The sequence below is a fragment of the Bubalus kerabau genome, chromosome 2, assembly GCF_029407905.1.
Source record: "Bubalus kerabau isolate K-KA32 ecotype Philippines breed swamp buffalo chromosome 2, PCC_UOA_SB_1v2, whole genome shotgun sequence".
In the NCBI taxonomy this organism is placed as follows: Eukaryota; Metazoa; Chordata; class Mammalia; order Artiodactyla; family Bovidae; genus Bubalus; species Bubalus kerabau.
The window spans coordinates 165546006-165559490 of NC_073625.1; the positions used below are offsets into that span (position 1 = coordinate 165546006).

At 37.6% G+C, this 13485-nt stretch overlaps 1 protein-coding gene and 1 long non-coding RNA gene across 3 annotated transcripts in view; one reads left to right on the top strand and one right to left on the bottom strand.

Annotated features, from left to right (window-relative positions):
* The window catches only part of LOC129644059 (uncharacterized), a 202455-nt gene that overhangs the window by 58767 nt on the left and 130203 nt on the right, over nt 1-13485 (top strand). The window lies entirely within an intron of this gene.
* Nucleotides 1-13485, bottom strand: part of CPA3 (carboxypeptidase A3) — a 32040-nt gene that overhangs the window by 7337 nt on the left and 11218 nt on the right. The window contains exons 4-10 of the mRNA XM_055569396.1: nt 12826-12928; nt 12615-12716; nt 11150-11251; nt 8896-9006; nt 7738-7828; nt 6181-6383; nt 4426-4510 (exon numbers count right to left, since the gene is read on the bottom strand). Coding sequence (XP_055425371.1) covers nt 4426-4510; nt 6181-6383; nt 7738-7828; nt 8896-9006; nt 11150-11251; nt 12615-12716; nt 12826-12928 — 797 coding nt within the window. The remainder of the gene's footprint in view (nt 1-4425; nt 4511-6180; nt 6384-7737; nt 7829-8895; nt 9007-11149; nt 11252-12614; nt 12717-12825; nt 12929-13485) is intronic.

The following is a 13485-nucleotide window of genomic DNA, read 5'->3' on the forward strand; positions in this document are numbered from 1 at the left end:
AACAACAGACTGGTTCCAAATAGGAAAAGGAATACGTCAAGGCTGTATATTGTCACTGTACTTATTTAACTTATATGCAGAATACATCATGAGAAACGCTGGGCTGGAGTAAGCACAAGCTGGAATCAAGATTGCCGGGAGAAATCTCAATAACCTCAGATATGCAGATGACACCACCCTTATGGCAGAAAGTGAAGAGGAACTAAAAAGCCTCCTGATGAAAGTGAAAGAGGAGAGTGAAAAAGTTGGCTTAAAGCTCAACATTCAGAAAACTAAGATCATGGCATCCGGTCCCATCACTTCATGGCAAATAGATGGGGGAAACAGTGGAAACAGTGGCTGACTTTATTTTTCTGGGCTGTAAAATCACAGATGATGATTGCAGCCATGAAATTAAAAGACGCTTACTCCTTGGAAGGAAAGTTATGCCAACCTAGACAGCATATTAAAAAGCAGAGGCATTACTTTGTCAGCAAAGTTCTGTCTAGTCAAGGCTATGGTTTTTCCAGTAGTCATGTATGGATGTGAGATTTGGACTATAAAGAAAGCTGAGCACCAAAGAATTGTTGCTTTTGAACTGTGGTGTTGGAGAAGACTCTTGAGAGTCCCTTGGACTGCAAGGAGATCCAACCAGTCCATCCTAAAGGAGATCAATCTTGGGTGTTCATTGGTAGGACTGATGTTGAAGCTTAAACTCCAGTACTTTGGCCACCTGATGCAAAGAGCTGACTCATTTGAAAAGACCCTGATATTGGGAAAGATTGAGGGCAGGAGGAGAAGGGGACAACAGAGGATGAGATGGTTGGGTGGCAATATGGACTCAATGGACACGGGTTTTTGTAGACTGCGGGGTTGGTGATGGACAGGGAGGCCTGGCATGCTGCTGTTCATGGGGTCGCAAAGAGTCGGACACAACTGAACTGAACTGAAAGAGTATAGAGAACAGTACTCTAGAGTTGAGAAACAAGAGCAGAGCTAGAGATTTTGATGTGTAGGAAGGCAACAAGAACGGCACTTTGAAATTAACTTTTTAATTCATGATGTGACCCATAGACAGATGATATTATTGATGCAAACTTCTTGGTTTCCATCAATTCAGTGAAGTATTCTTGCTAACCAGGCACTATGTTCAGTTATTTCTAAGATGGTAAAGGATTGGCTATGCTGTCAGTATGCAAATATAAGCATTTCATGATCTTTTAATATCAATTTTTGTGTGCTTCATGGTTTACAGTTTGTGATCTGGAATGCTTATTTTTTACCCTATTTTGCCCCTAAGGGATCAAATCTTTCTATATCTCAATTTCATAGTTTATGAATGAGGGGTTTAGCTTATATCAGTGGTTCTCCACCCTAGTTTCATCTTAGAATTGCTTCAACCACTTTAAGAAAATTCAGATTCCTGGATCTCATCATGGACTAATGAAATCTGAATCTCTGGGGACAGGACCTGATCATCTGCATATTGTAAAAGCTCCTCAGATAATGTTAATTAGAAGTCAGGCTTGAGAACCATAAATTAGATCATCTAGGTATCCTCCTGGTTTTAGATTTTACAGTTTGAACTTATTTGCTTATTAGGTTAAAATTGCAGATATATTTATGTTCTTCTGGAGGCCAGGGATCTTTCCACAGTTTGGGTTTTAAAAATGCTCTCTCAGTCTTCTTTTTCTGTCTCCATCAAATCAAAGAGAAAAATGCTGGTAAATGCTAGTTGCTTCCCCCAGATCCTGGAACATGTTAAATGACAATTAGAATACTGGAATGACTAAACTTTAATCGTGGGGTGCATCTCTTCTCTATTCTTACCAAGTCAACTGCTTGGCTACCCCTGCTTCTCATGAATATTTGATTAACATTTAATCAAATGCTTTATTAAAGGAGTGACTCCTTAGAGTTTTATACATCTATCAAGTTGCTGATGCCTGTATATGGAAGAGGTAATTCTTTCTAAATCTGAATTGCTTAAAAAATCTTTATAATATATAATAAAAAGTTTAAAATACAACACAGTTGTATAGAATAATAATTCCTCTTTATCCTCCCATATTTAAAGTGACCTGATAGCATGGAGCTGTGTTATCTTTAGGTATCTCCTCCTCCCAGTTAGAAGGAAACTTTTTGAATGCAGTTGTTGTGTCTTTCATCTGTTTCTCAAAGGTCCAAGTGCTGGGCTATTAGGCAGGGGCTCCATAAATTCTTGCTTATTATGATTGTGATGCAATGCAAATGCATAGCTCTAGTATGCTCATAATTTTCACACATGCAAATACATATCACATACACGTATGTTTGCATATACACATATGTATATACATGTATGTATGTATGTGTGTGTATACATGTATGTATATTGAAAGTGTGAGAGTAATAATCCTTTGATGCCCTAGCTGCCATTTGCAAAGTTTGTTCCTGTTCGCAACCCTTTGTTCTTTGCTGCCAAGAATATTTGTGTGTTTTTCCTCATTATGATGTAGAAATTACTCTTACATCATACCTGGCTGGTTTATATGGCCATGCTACTTCCCAGTATCCACTAAGTAGGCTGAGATTCTGTCCTTCAGTTCTTTGCTTACTTTTGTCCACTCATATAGCTGGGCATATCACCTGTTTTGAAATCTTGTTATCCACTTGTATGTGTAATGAATCCCTGGCCTGGTTATGTTGCAGCAAGATCTATTTGGATGCTGCCGATTGGCTGTGTTTTCTCTTCAGCCCTTTTAAGCTCACAGCTGGTTGATATGTGATTGCTGATGCATGTTCTCTAAGAATGGAACTTGTCTGGCTTTTTAAGTCATTTTTCCAATTCCACCAAGGGAACCTCCAGTAAATGGGCTCTAGAAATGCTGCGATGACTGCAGCATTTTCAAATTCCACAGCAATTGTTGAGGATATAGACTTTTAGTTACAGTTTATTCTTTCAGCTTGGGCTAGGGAAGTGGTTTATAATGTATGGCCAAGTAGAGTTATTACCTGGAACCCACAGAATGCACATGTTTATTTTTTCAATCTGCACATTCCAAACGTATATTGGAAATAATCATTTGTATTTAGTGCTGGTGAGTTGATCCATGAAATGTTTAAAAGTTAAGCAATAGTCTTTGTGCTAAAAATGTTGGCTATCATGGCTCTAGAGAGTAATATAGGTCACTCTATATCAAGTCTAGTTTTGTTGTGGTTTCAATCCATGTTCACTTCTTTTGGACAAGTTATGACACCATTTCATTGAGTAAGTTTATGAGAATCAATTCTGCTTTTGTTCCATGCCCTGTACTAGAGGTTATATGATCTGAGAGGACCTCTGAAGTATAATCCTTGCTTTTGAGGAATTAAATTTTGTTAGGAAGTTAAGACTATATGAGCAGTTTCTTAGAAATTTCTTGTAAAGTTTGGGCATAAGGACTGAAGCTTGGGAATAGTTTGGAGAAAAGGTGGTTTTTACTAAAGAATTTCCAAACTAAGTTCGGTGGGATCGAAGAAGAAATGGTCTCACTTCCTAAGATCTGAATTAAGGGTCTTTGGTGAAAACCAAATAAATTTCTTTTTATTGCTTGGAAATGGAAAAGCCTAGTTATTTTAGCTGTAAAACCAAATGGGAAATGAGTATATGTACAGTGGTTAAGATCATGGACTTTGTTTTTTTTTTTAAAACCTGAGCTTGTATCCCCATTAAGCTGGCTACAAGTACTGCATACCTCATAGAATATTTTGAGGAGTAACCGAGATAGTGAAAATCAAGGGCTATGCACAGTGCCTGACTTGTAAGAAATTTAAATCTATAATTAACAAAATGGAAAGACAATGAAAGTTTAAAAATAGTGAAGAATAAGAAGTGGTTCTGAGACATTAAAAAAAAAAAGGCAGCAGAACTAGGACCTTGGGACCTCCTTTCTTAATTCACCATGTAGATTTCAGCTGAACACAGTAGGAAACGGTGATGAGAGCCACTGGAGACTGTTTTCACATGATCAAAGTGGCCGAAACTGTTGGCCTACCTATTTACTCACTAGGAGCTAGGGGAAAGACTGTGCTTGCATAGGGACAAGGCCAAGGGAGAAAGAGTCCAGTCAAAGCTAAACGATTGAAAAAAAAAAAAAGGTGGACTCTGCCACAGCTTTGGTGGTGGTGGTGGTGGTAGAGAATAGGAAGGTGGAAGAATTAAACTGTAAATTTGTCTTGATGTAATTATTCCTGTTGACCTTGTCACCTTGTAAAGGTTCAGTATAATTTGCTTCTAGAAAAATCTTATCCTCTCAAAAGGTAGAATCTATCTTCTGAGTTCACATATAATTCAGAATCTCCTGTTAAAACTGGTTTAAATTAGCAATTCTATATGTTCTAATTCTAGTTTATGAATTCTTTAGCTTTCCTTAATATCTGTAAAAGAGAAGTAGGGGAAATGACACAGTAATAGGAAAAACTTACAAATTGTTGATGCTATTGGGCCATAGGTGTAGTGGGTTTCATATGGAGTTGATAGAACATCAGTGGCGATCTTTGCAACTTTGGCCTGGAGAGAAAAGGAAGTTAGAGTGGAGTAACTGGATACTATGTAAAAGCAATTAATTTACTGGGGATTAAAAAAGGTCAGTTTTACTGGTTATTTGACATTTGAAGATAAAAATAAAACAAATGACTAAGAAATTTGTTTAAAGTAAGATACAAATATTGTTAATGTGAGTGAGTTAAAGTTGCTCAGTTGTGTCCAACTGTTTGTGACCCCATGAACTGTAGCCCACCAGGTTCCTCTGTCCGTGGAGTTCTTCAGGCAGGAATATGGGAGTGGGTTGCCATTTCCTTCTCCAGTTGTTAATGTGAGGCCTTCTAAATGTGAAATTAGTTATATACAGTAAAGTCATTTCTCATTTTCTGTTTCTGTCTTTCTTTTATACTCACTTCTCTTTCCTCTCTCCCTTCCTCTTTCCTTTCTGCCTTCTGGCCTTCCTTCTAAAAAAATATATTCTTTCTTTTTCCTCTGAGGTTTTTTTGGCATCAGATATTTGTCTTTCCCAAAGTCAGATCACATATGGACCACATATTACCTGTAGATTTATGGTATATACACAGAAAGTTTTAATTACTGGTTCAAATCTCTGCTCCTACTCAGAATGAAATGTTGAAAACAGTTGACTGAAGTCAGAAGGACAATTGTAACCTCTAAAAAATTAAAAAAAATTTTTTTGAGGCAGAATATAATTACAGCTTTTACTGGATATTATATCTGCTAGCCCCATGGGATCTGGGACTTTGAATGTTTTCTGCTTTATTTCTTCTGTAGCAGTTAGACATATTTAATATCTCTCATATGCAGAATTTTTTTTTTTTTTAAGCTAACATGGTCAAACTAGTTTTCATAGAAAGGAAAAGAATGCTTCAGTTCAGTTCAGTTCAGTCGCTCAGTCATGTCCGACTCTTTGTGACCCCATGGACTGCAGCATGCCAGGCCTTCCTGTCCATCACCAACTCTCGGGGTCCACCCAAACTCATGTCCATTGAGTCGGTGATGCCATCCAACCATCTCATCCTCTGTTGTCCCCTTCTCCTCCTGCCTTTAATCTTTTCCATCATCAGGGTCTTTTCAAATGAGTCAGCTCTTCGTATCAGGTGGCCAAAGTATTGGAGTTTCAGCTTCAACATTAGTCCTTCCAATGAACACTCAGGACTGATCTCCTTTAGGATGGACTGGTTGGATCTCCTTGCAGTCCAAGTGGATCAAAATTTTGGAGAGAGTATATTTTTTGGTTCAGAAGCTTAAAATTAATTAATTAATATAATTTCCAAGAAGATAAAAATACAATGACTCTCCTTAAATCTGATGTCTTGGGATAGGAATAGCAAGATGTATTTGCTGTTGTCTTAGGCTCTTGCTCTTTATGTTTTATGTTATGACATTTAACTACATAGTCATCTGGATAGTAATGGAATTCTACTTTGGTAGGTTAGACCTTTCTTCATAGTGGCTTTATCTTAAAATCACATCAAAAGGTTTTATTTTCTATATATGTTTATCACATGAAAAACTAACTAAAGACTGATTTTAACTCTAAGGTAGACTTCACTAGTTTCTTCTTTGGTATTAAAATGCGAATTTTTTTCAAAATAACCCAAGTTGTTAATGATGAGCAGACTGGAAGGCAGTGGTGGTACCAATGCATAAACCGCAGGCTTTTCCCTACATACCAGGTTCTTGTGGTTCGGTGGCAGTTTTGATGTATACCCATAGGGAAACAACAGCATCTGGGAGTAGGAATGGAAGGTAATGTAGGCCTTGATTGATTTTAGGTGGCTTCGAATGAAGTCACTGACAGCTTTGGTCTCTTTCTCGGACTCTGGTGCAGGACCCCGATAGATCTCCTGACACGGATCATTGGTGTTAGGGAAAGCTGCAGAGGACATGGAGGATTGAGATCAAAATCTGTCTCCTTCTCCTCCTACCCCCCAGTACAGCCTCTACCTCTTTTGATATAGATTCACTTTTTTTTTTTTTAACATTTTAGTCTTCCAGGTTTATAGGGCTTCCCCAGTGTCCCTGGTGCTACAGACACTATACAGTACTTTGAACACATGACACAGAGTATGACAGACTTAGCCCACTTGTTATTCTTACTCTTAGCCTTATTTATTTTCCTTCCGTTTCTAAGGGTCATGGGAATAATGCATCAGAAGTAGCTAGGGGCCTGGAGTCAGTTCCAGTTCAGCCTCAGATTTGACTTGTTGGAGGCTGGTGTACATTGCCTTCTTTGAGTCTGAGTTTCTTTAATCTGTTTCACAGGCAGCTTTCACTTAGGGATATATGCTTTTATCATATTCATTATGGTAGAATATAATTAGATGCTGAGGTGATATTTTCAACAGTATTAGATAAAGAAGAAATTTATGAATTGGGGTATTGGTAGTTTCTCCTTGAATGAGTGTAAAATCATAAAATCATATTTGTGTAGATAAAATCATATTTGTGTAGCAGCTGTATATCATCTGGTGTAGCAGGCCTCTGCTTTTCTATGAAACCTTTCCACTTTCTTTGCCCCAGATATTTCTTTTCACTAAACATTCGAGGAACTGCCTATTTGTTGGTTCTGACCACTGGTATTTGTCAAATTTTATCAGACCAGGGCAGGAAGGGAGTTGAGACCTCTGTTCAGATGAATTTCTGGGTTGCACCTGATTTTTAGCAAACTAGATATATTAAGTAAGAGATGGTTTTATAAACAATCCTACCCCTTACTTCCTCCCATTCAACAAAACATTCATAATACTTCTAAAGTAGTGGTGATTATCTTTCATTTATTTTTAGTTATAGCTTTCTTTTACAATTATTATTATTATTTTTAAACTTTTTACTTTGTATTGGGATAGTGATTAACAATGTTGTGATAATTTCAGGTGGACAGCAAGGTACTCAACCGTGTGTATATATCATGTATTCATTCTCTTCCAAACTCCCCTCCCATCCAGGCTGGCACATAACATTGAACAGAGTTCCCTGTGTTGTACAGTAGGTCCTTGTTGGTTATCCATTTTGAATACAGCAGTGCGAACTTATGGTTGCTGGGGGGAAAGCTGGGGAGATGGGATAGTTATGAAGTTTGGGATGGACATGTATCTTTCATTTTTTAGATTAGAATATTAACGCTTAGTGAATACCTATCTTTCCTAAAATAAGTAGATAGTTTAACTAAATTTGGTGTCTAAACACTCTTTATAGCTATTTCCCTTGAGATCTTGCCTGCTACTTACAGTTCCATGAGACATTAAAGTTCCTGTTGAGGTCAGTTCCAATGCATTTGGAATTTTGGTTCCTGGAACGATTTTTTCTCCACATGCGGTTCTACAGGATTGAATGATGGAAGTGTTTACACAAGTTTACGTTTTTCAGTTTGATTATTTCAGATTCTCTCTGCAGGTATCTATAGCTTTATTTGAAATTTATCTAGTTAACCTGAGACTCATTAAAGAAAATATAAATTTTTCTTATATTTTCAGAAACACTGTTTTTATATTACTATTATAAACGGTTGTTTAGTTCTGAGTATTAAAAAGTAATCCTTGATGTTCTGAAATTATCTGTAGTTTGAATTTTAACTTCATTACACCTTTTACCATTTACAGATTCAGATATAATACAGGTCAAATTGTGATTGTTGGAGCATAATTTTCAGAAAAGAACTTTTTGTGATAGTATCAGTCTGAAATCTCAAAATTAATCTTAGCAACAGCAGGGCATAAAGAATTCTCATAAAAGACAGATACCTGTGTCACTCTTTTATTGATTTTTTTGATATAATTATTTCACCTCAGATTCTGTCCCAAATTGATTGAATACAGTGACTTTGGTTCTGAAGTCAGTATGTTCATAATGTCTCTAAGTGACTTTTATTCTTAGCTATAAATACTTTCACCATATTGTGTAACATACATTTCCTTTATAATTACTGCTTTATTTTATTTTTCTCCATTATTAGCTTCAGGAGCAGAAATTTCATATTATTTCAAGGACTCCTGTGTAACCAGGAAATCATGCTGTCCTTAGTCTAAATTGAGTTTTTGAATTGGAATTAATTGGTTAGCTAAACCTTAAACTTAATGTCTAACAATCAACTTGCATGCATGCTAAGTCACTTCAGCCGTGTCCCTCTCTTTGCAACCCTATGAACTGTAGCCTGCCTCTGTAGCCTCCTCTGTCCATGGGATTCTCCAGGCAAGAATACTGGAGTGGGTTGCCATGCCCTTCTCTAGGGAATCTTCCCGACCCAGGGATCAAACCTGCATCGGCTCTGTCTTCTGCATTAACAGATGTATTCTTTACGACTAGTGCTACCTAGGAAGCCCCAATGTGCATGAAAGTCAGTAAATAATATATTATCTAAATTCAAACAGAAGATTACAGATCAGTACCTGTGTCCATGACCAAATATATCCATCAACATTGAATACAGGAAGAACATAAAAATTCATCCGGTCCAGGAGTTTGGTCATAATCTTGTTTTTACCGTAAGTTTTGGTTGCCTGGAGGAGTAGGAAAAAATTAAGGTATTGGTATAAAGTTTAGTTACCATATGGAGAGCTGTGGTTATAATTGTAATGACAACAACTCCTTAAGTCATTTGCCCACGGTCACATTATTTCAAACATATTTCACCTAAACTGCATAAAGATAAATGACCCATATAGATGACAGAAAAATTGACACTTATTCAGACTCAGTTCAGTTCAGTTCAGTTGCTCAGTCGTGTCCGACTCTTTGAGACCCCATGAATCGCAGCATGCCAAGCCTCCCTGTCCATCACCAACTCCTGGAGTTCACTCAGACTCACGTCCATCAAGTCAGTGATGCCATCCAGCCATCTCATCCTCTGTCGTCCCCTTCTCCTCCTGCCCCCAATCCCTCCCAGCATCAGAGTCTTTTCCAATGAGTCAACTCTTCACATGAGGTGGCCAAAGTACTGGAGTTTCAGCTTTAGCATCATTCCTTCCAAAGAAATCCCAGGGCTGATCTCCTTCAGCATGGACTGATTGGATCTCCTTGCAGTCCAAGGGACCGTCAAGAGTCTTCTCCAACACCACAGTTCAAAAGCATCAATTCTTCGGCACTCAGCGTTCTTCACAGTCCAACTCTCACATCCATACATGACCACAGGAAAAACCATAGCCTTGACTAGACGGACCTTAGTTGGCAAAGTAATGTCTCTGCTTTTCAACATGCTGTCTAGGTTGGCCATAACTTTTGACTGAATATTCTTTAAAGTGAAAGTCACTCAGTGGTGTCCTCACATTTTTAGGTAAATAGAGGTTGAGTGTGCAAGCATAAGAACATGTAAATACTGGAGAGGATTCATGAATTAATTATAAGTAGGATTAAAGAGAAAAACACTCTATTAATAAAAAAATTAGAATATTTAGATTGACCAGTCAACTTTTCTCACATCAGATGGAAATTTCTCTGATTATTTGGCCTTTTTTGGCTAACTAAATTCTCTCATTATTCTTGGACAATCTCTTCCATGTTTATCTGCACTAGAGCCAAGATGTTTCTTTTTATTAAAAAATAAGTTTATTTATTTGTGTCAGGTTTTAATTGCAGCAAGTAGGATCTTTAGTTGTGGTATGTGGGATCTGGTTCCCTGAGCAGGGTTTGCACCTGGGCTCCCTGCACTGGGAGCTGAGACTCTTAGCCACTAGGTCGCAGGGAAGTCCCAAGAAAAGATATTTCTTATAGGCCTATCTTGTGTGTTCCTTTATGGCTTAAGTAAGCAGAGCCCTCAGCTGAAGAACTAAAACAACTGCAGGGATATATCAGTTTGATTGGCAGATTCATTCCTAGTGGAAATAAACTTGCCCTGAAAGTGGTTGTGATGCCGTATTCCAGCAGCATGTTATATGCAAAAGTTGGCAGAAAAGAGAGAGTTAAAAGATCGTGGGAATCAGAATACAGTAGAAATAGAGTGAGAGGAACAACAAACTTATAAACAGGATTTGTTGTTGTTTAGTCACTAGATTGTATCTGACTCTTTTGCTATCCCATGGACTGTAACCTGCCAGGCTCCTCTTGTCCATGGAATTCTTCAGGCAAGAATACTGGAGTGGGTTCCCATTTTCTTCTCCAGGGGATCTTCCCAACCCAGGGATCAAACCTGCATTGCTTGGCAGGTGGATTCTTAATTGCTATGCCACCTGGGAAGCCCATAAACTGGATTTACTTTTTTAAAAAGTGAGTTATTTTTCACTTGGAAAGGAAATTTAAGTATGAAACTTCCAAAAGTGTGTGTAGCCAACTAAATATCTAAGTGGGAACTAGTGTTCTGTGCTTTGAATTCACTGAAGTAAGGTCAATTTTGTAGATTTTAAGTATAAAGACAGTTCCAGATTTTCCATACTTAACTATAGGATAAACCATATTATAGCCAATTTTTAAAAAAAATTTAATAAGTCATCGTCTGGATTTCAAGAAGTTTGAAGGAAGGTGTCAATTTTATAAAAAAAACCTTAATGATGAGTAAAATCCGGAGTGTTTTATTCCCTGACAGCACCAAATGTGGGCTCTTGTAGTTAAGTGGACCTGCGCTCATTTGTAAAGGGGTGTTGCCACCCGGTGAAGTGCTGGAGACTTGACAGTCAAAGGAGAATTGTGTGAATGTTCCACTTGGCTTACCTGATAGACAAACCACTGGCAGAAGGCTGGGGAGATCCATTCTCGTGCATGAATGCCACAGTCCATAAAAATAGCCTTTCTTCTTTTATCCTTTCCTGCAATCTTTTAAAAAATAAATTTGAGATGTTATTTTACATGAACTCACACACTGATCTCTTGTTGTCCAAGAACTCAATCATAGTCTCAAAGCAATTATTTCACCTGTCTCCTGTTGCATAAGTCACTGTGTGTGCACTTATTTTTCTCGGGGAGGACCATGGTACGTATCTTTAAAATAATAATGCATCATCTATTTCACAGTATATTTTTCAAAAATTTTTCTTCATGTCAGAGTGGCTTTTAGAGTTTTAAAAAATCATGTCGATGGCAAAAACCACCACAATATTGTAAAGTAGCCTCCAATTAAATTAAATAAATTAATTTTAAAATCACAATCTATTGTTTTTCTTATTTTATTGCTAACATCCTTTGGTCTGCGATATAGATTATAAAGTTGCTTCTGTTTCTGCCATTTTCTTTTGTTTTTCTTACTTCATAAACAAGACGTAGGAAAGACTCTGTGGTTGTGTTGCGGTGGGGAGGAGGAATAGAGCTGGATATTTGAAGGGCTGTCATTTGGAGAATTTATATTTGTTTTGAGTGGTTGGAGAGCATGAATGGATGGGAATTCAGAGTAGGGAAGGGCTTCTCAGTTACTGAGAGGATGCTTTAGGGAGCAATGTCTTCAGATGTACAGAAATCCAGCAGCAGCTGAACGGCAGTTGTCAACTCAGTCATAGACAGAAATCCCGATCAACACAGTTAAAATGCCTCACTTACTGTACTGGACTCCTACAATTATATGATTCTTAAATTTCTTTTCTGCTTGACATTTAGCTGTCCATTTCCCTGAATTTTAATGGATGAAAAACTGTTTTATACACCAGGACATCATATGCTCTTGTAATAAAGATATAGGATAAGAAACTTGTCTGGTTTTGTCCACTGTGACTGTCAAGTGGTTTATTCATAGACTTTCTTGGTCCCACCTAAAACCATCTGTCACTTCTATTCTTGAATGGTTGTCTAAAGCTTACATGTTCTTCAAAGAAATAAGACTTTTTATTGTCTAAAAATTAGCTAGGGCCATCCCTGGTGGCATAGTAAATAAGAATCTGCCAGCCAGTGCAGGAGACATGGGTTTGATCCCCGGTCTAGGAAGATCCCACGTGCCAAGGAGCAACGAAGCCCCTGTGCCACACCTATTGAGCCTATGCTCTAGAGCCTGGGAGCCCTGCAATGAAAAACCCACAAAAGTACCCCTGCTCACCCCAGCTGGAGAAAAAGCCGGAGCAGCAATGAAGACCCAGCACAGCCAAAAATAAACAACAAATAAATAAAAACTAGCTAGTTGTGTCACAAAGTAACTCTTCGATTCATATTTTTGGACAATAGTAAGAATCAGTAGTTCTTGAATTACTTTTACCTTGAGAACATACAGTGGATTATCTTCAACAGTAGTTCCAATTTTGATACGAGAGACCATTTTAGGATGCTTATGCACCATTTTTTCAGTCCAAGCAACAATCTTAGGAACAAAACCAGTTTTGAGAGATTAGAATAAAAGACAACTAAGTGACAACAAATGTTGAGGGTGACATTTTTTTCTTTGGAAGTGCAGGCGTTTTATACGATACCTTGTTCCAGTTATTATATTTTGCATAGCTGTGCCTGCCTGGGTTATCTTCTTTAACATCAAACTGTTTTTCAACCTCTTCTTGTACATCATGAATCAAGATTCTGTTTGACAGGGGGAAATGATAAAATACACGCTTACAGGGGAAAGAAAAACAGTTATCTTTCATTTGCAGAAATCTTCTCTTCCTTCATCTCTGTCTTTGATCAAGTTTATACTGTTTCTTCATGATTCTTTAACTGTGTCTTTTAGATATGTCATGATGTCATGTGTCTGGCTTCCTATCTTCCCATTTATCTAGAGCTGTGCTGTTCTTGCTGATTGACTGATCTGAGTTTAGAGGAAGAACAGAAGTGAGGTATACTCCTAATTAGAGTTTATTTAGGACATGAGACCATGTACTGCTCATGAATATTGATTCCCATTAACATCACTGACAAGCACTTTATTATGCATATTATAGTTAACTCTCTGTATGCTTGGCTTTTGACTTAGGATGAATCTGGGATTTTTGAGAAAGAAAAATTTGACAACACATTTGGAATCAAGGGGCGCCTGTTGTGCACTAAAACTCACATGAAGTCTGAGAAGTTTGGAGATTATATTTTGGGTTGTCCCTGCAGCCATATTTAATTGTCTTAAACTCTAAAGAGGGCTTGTG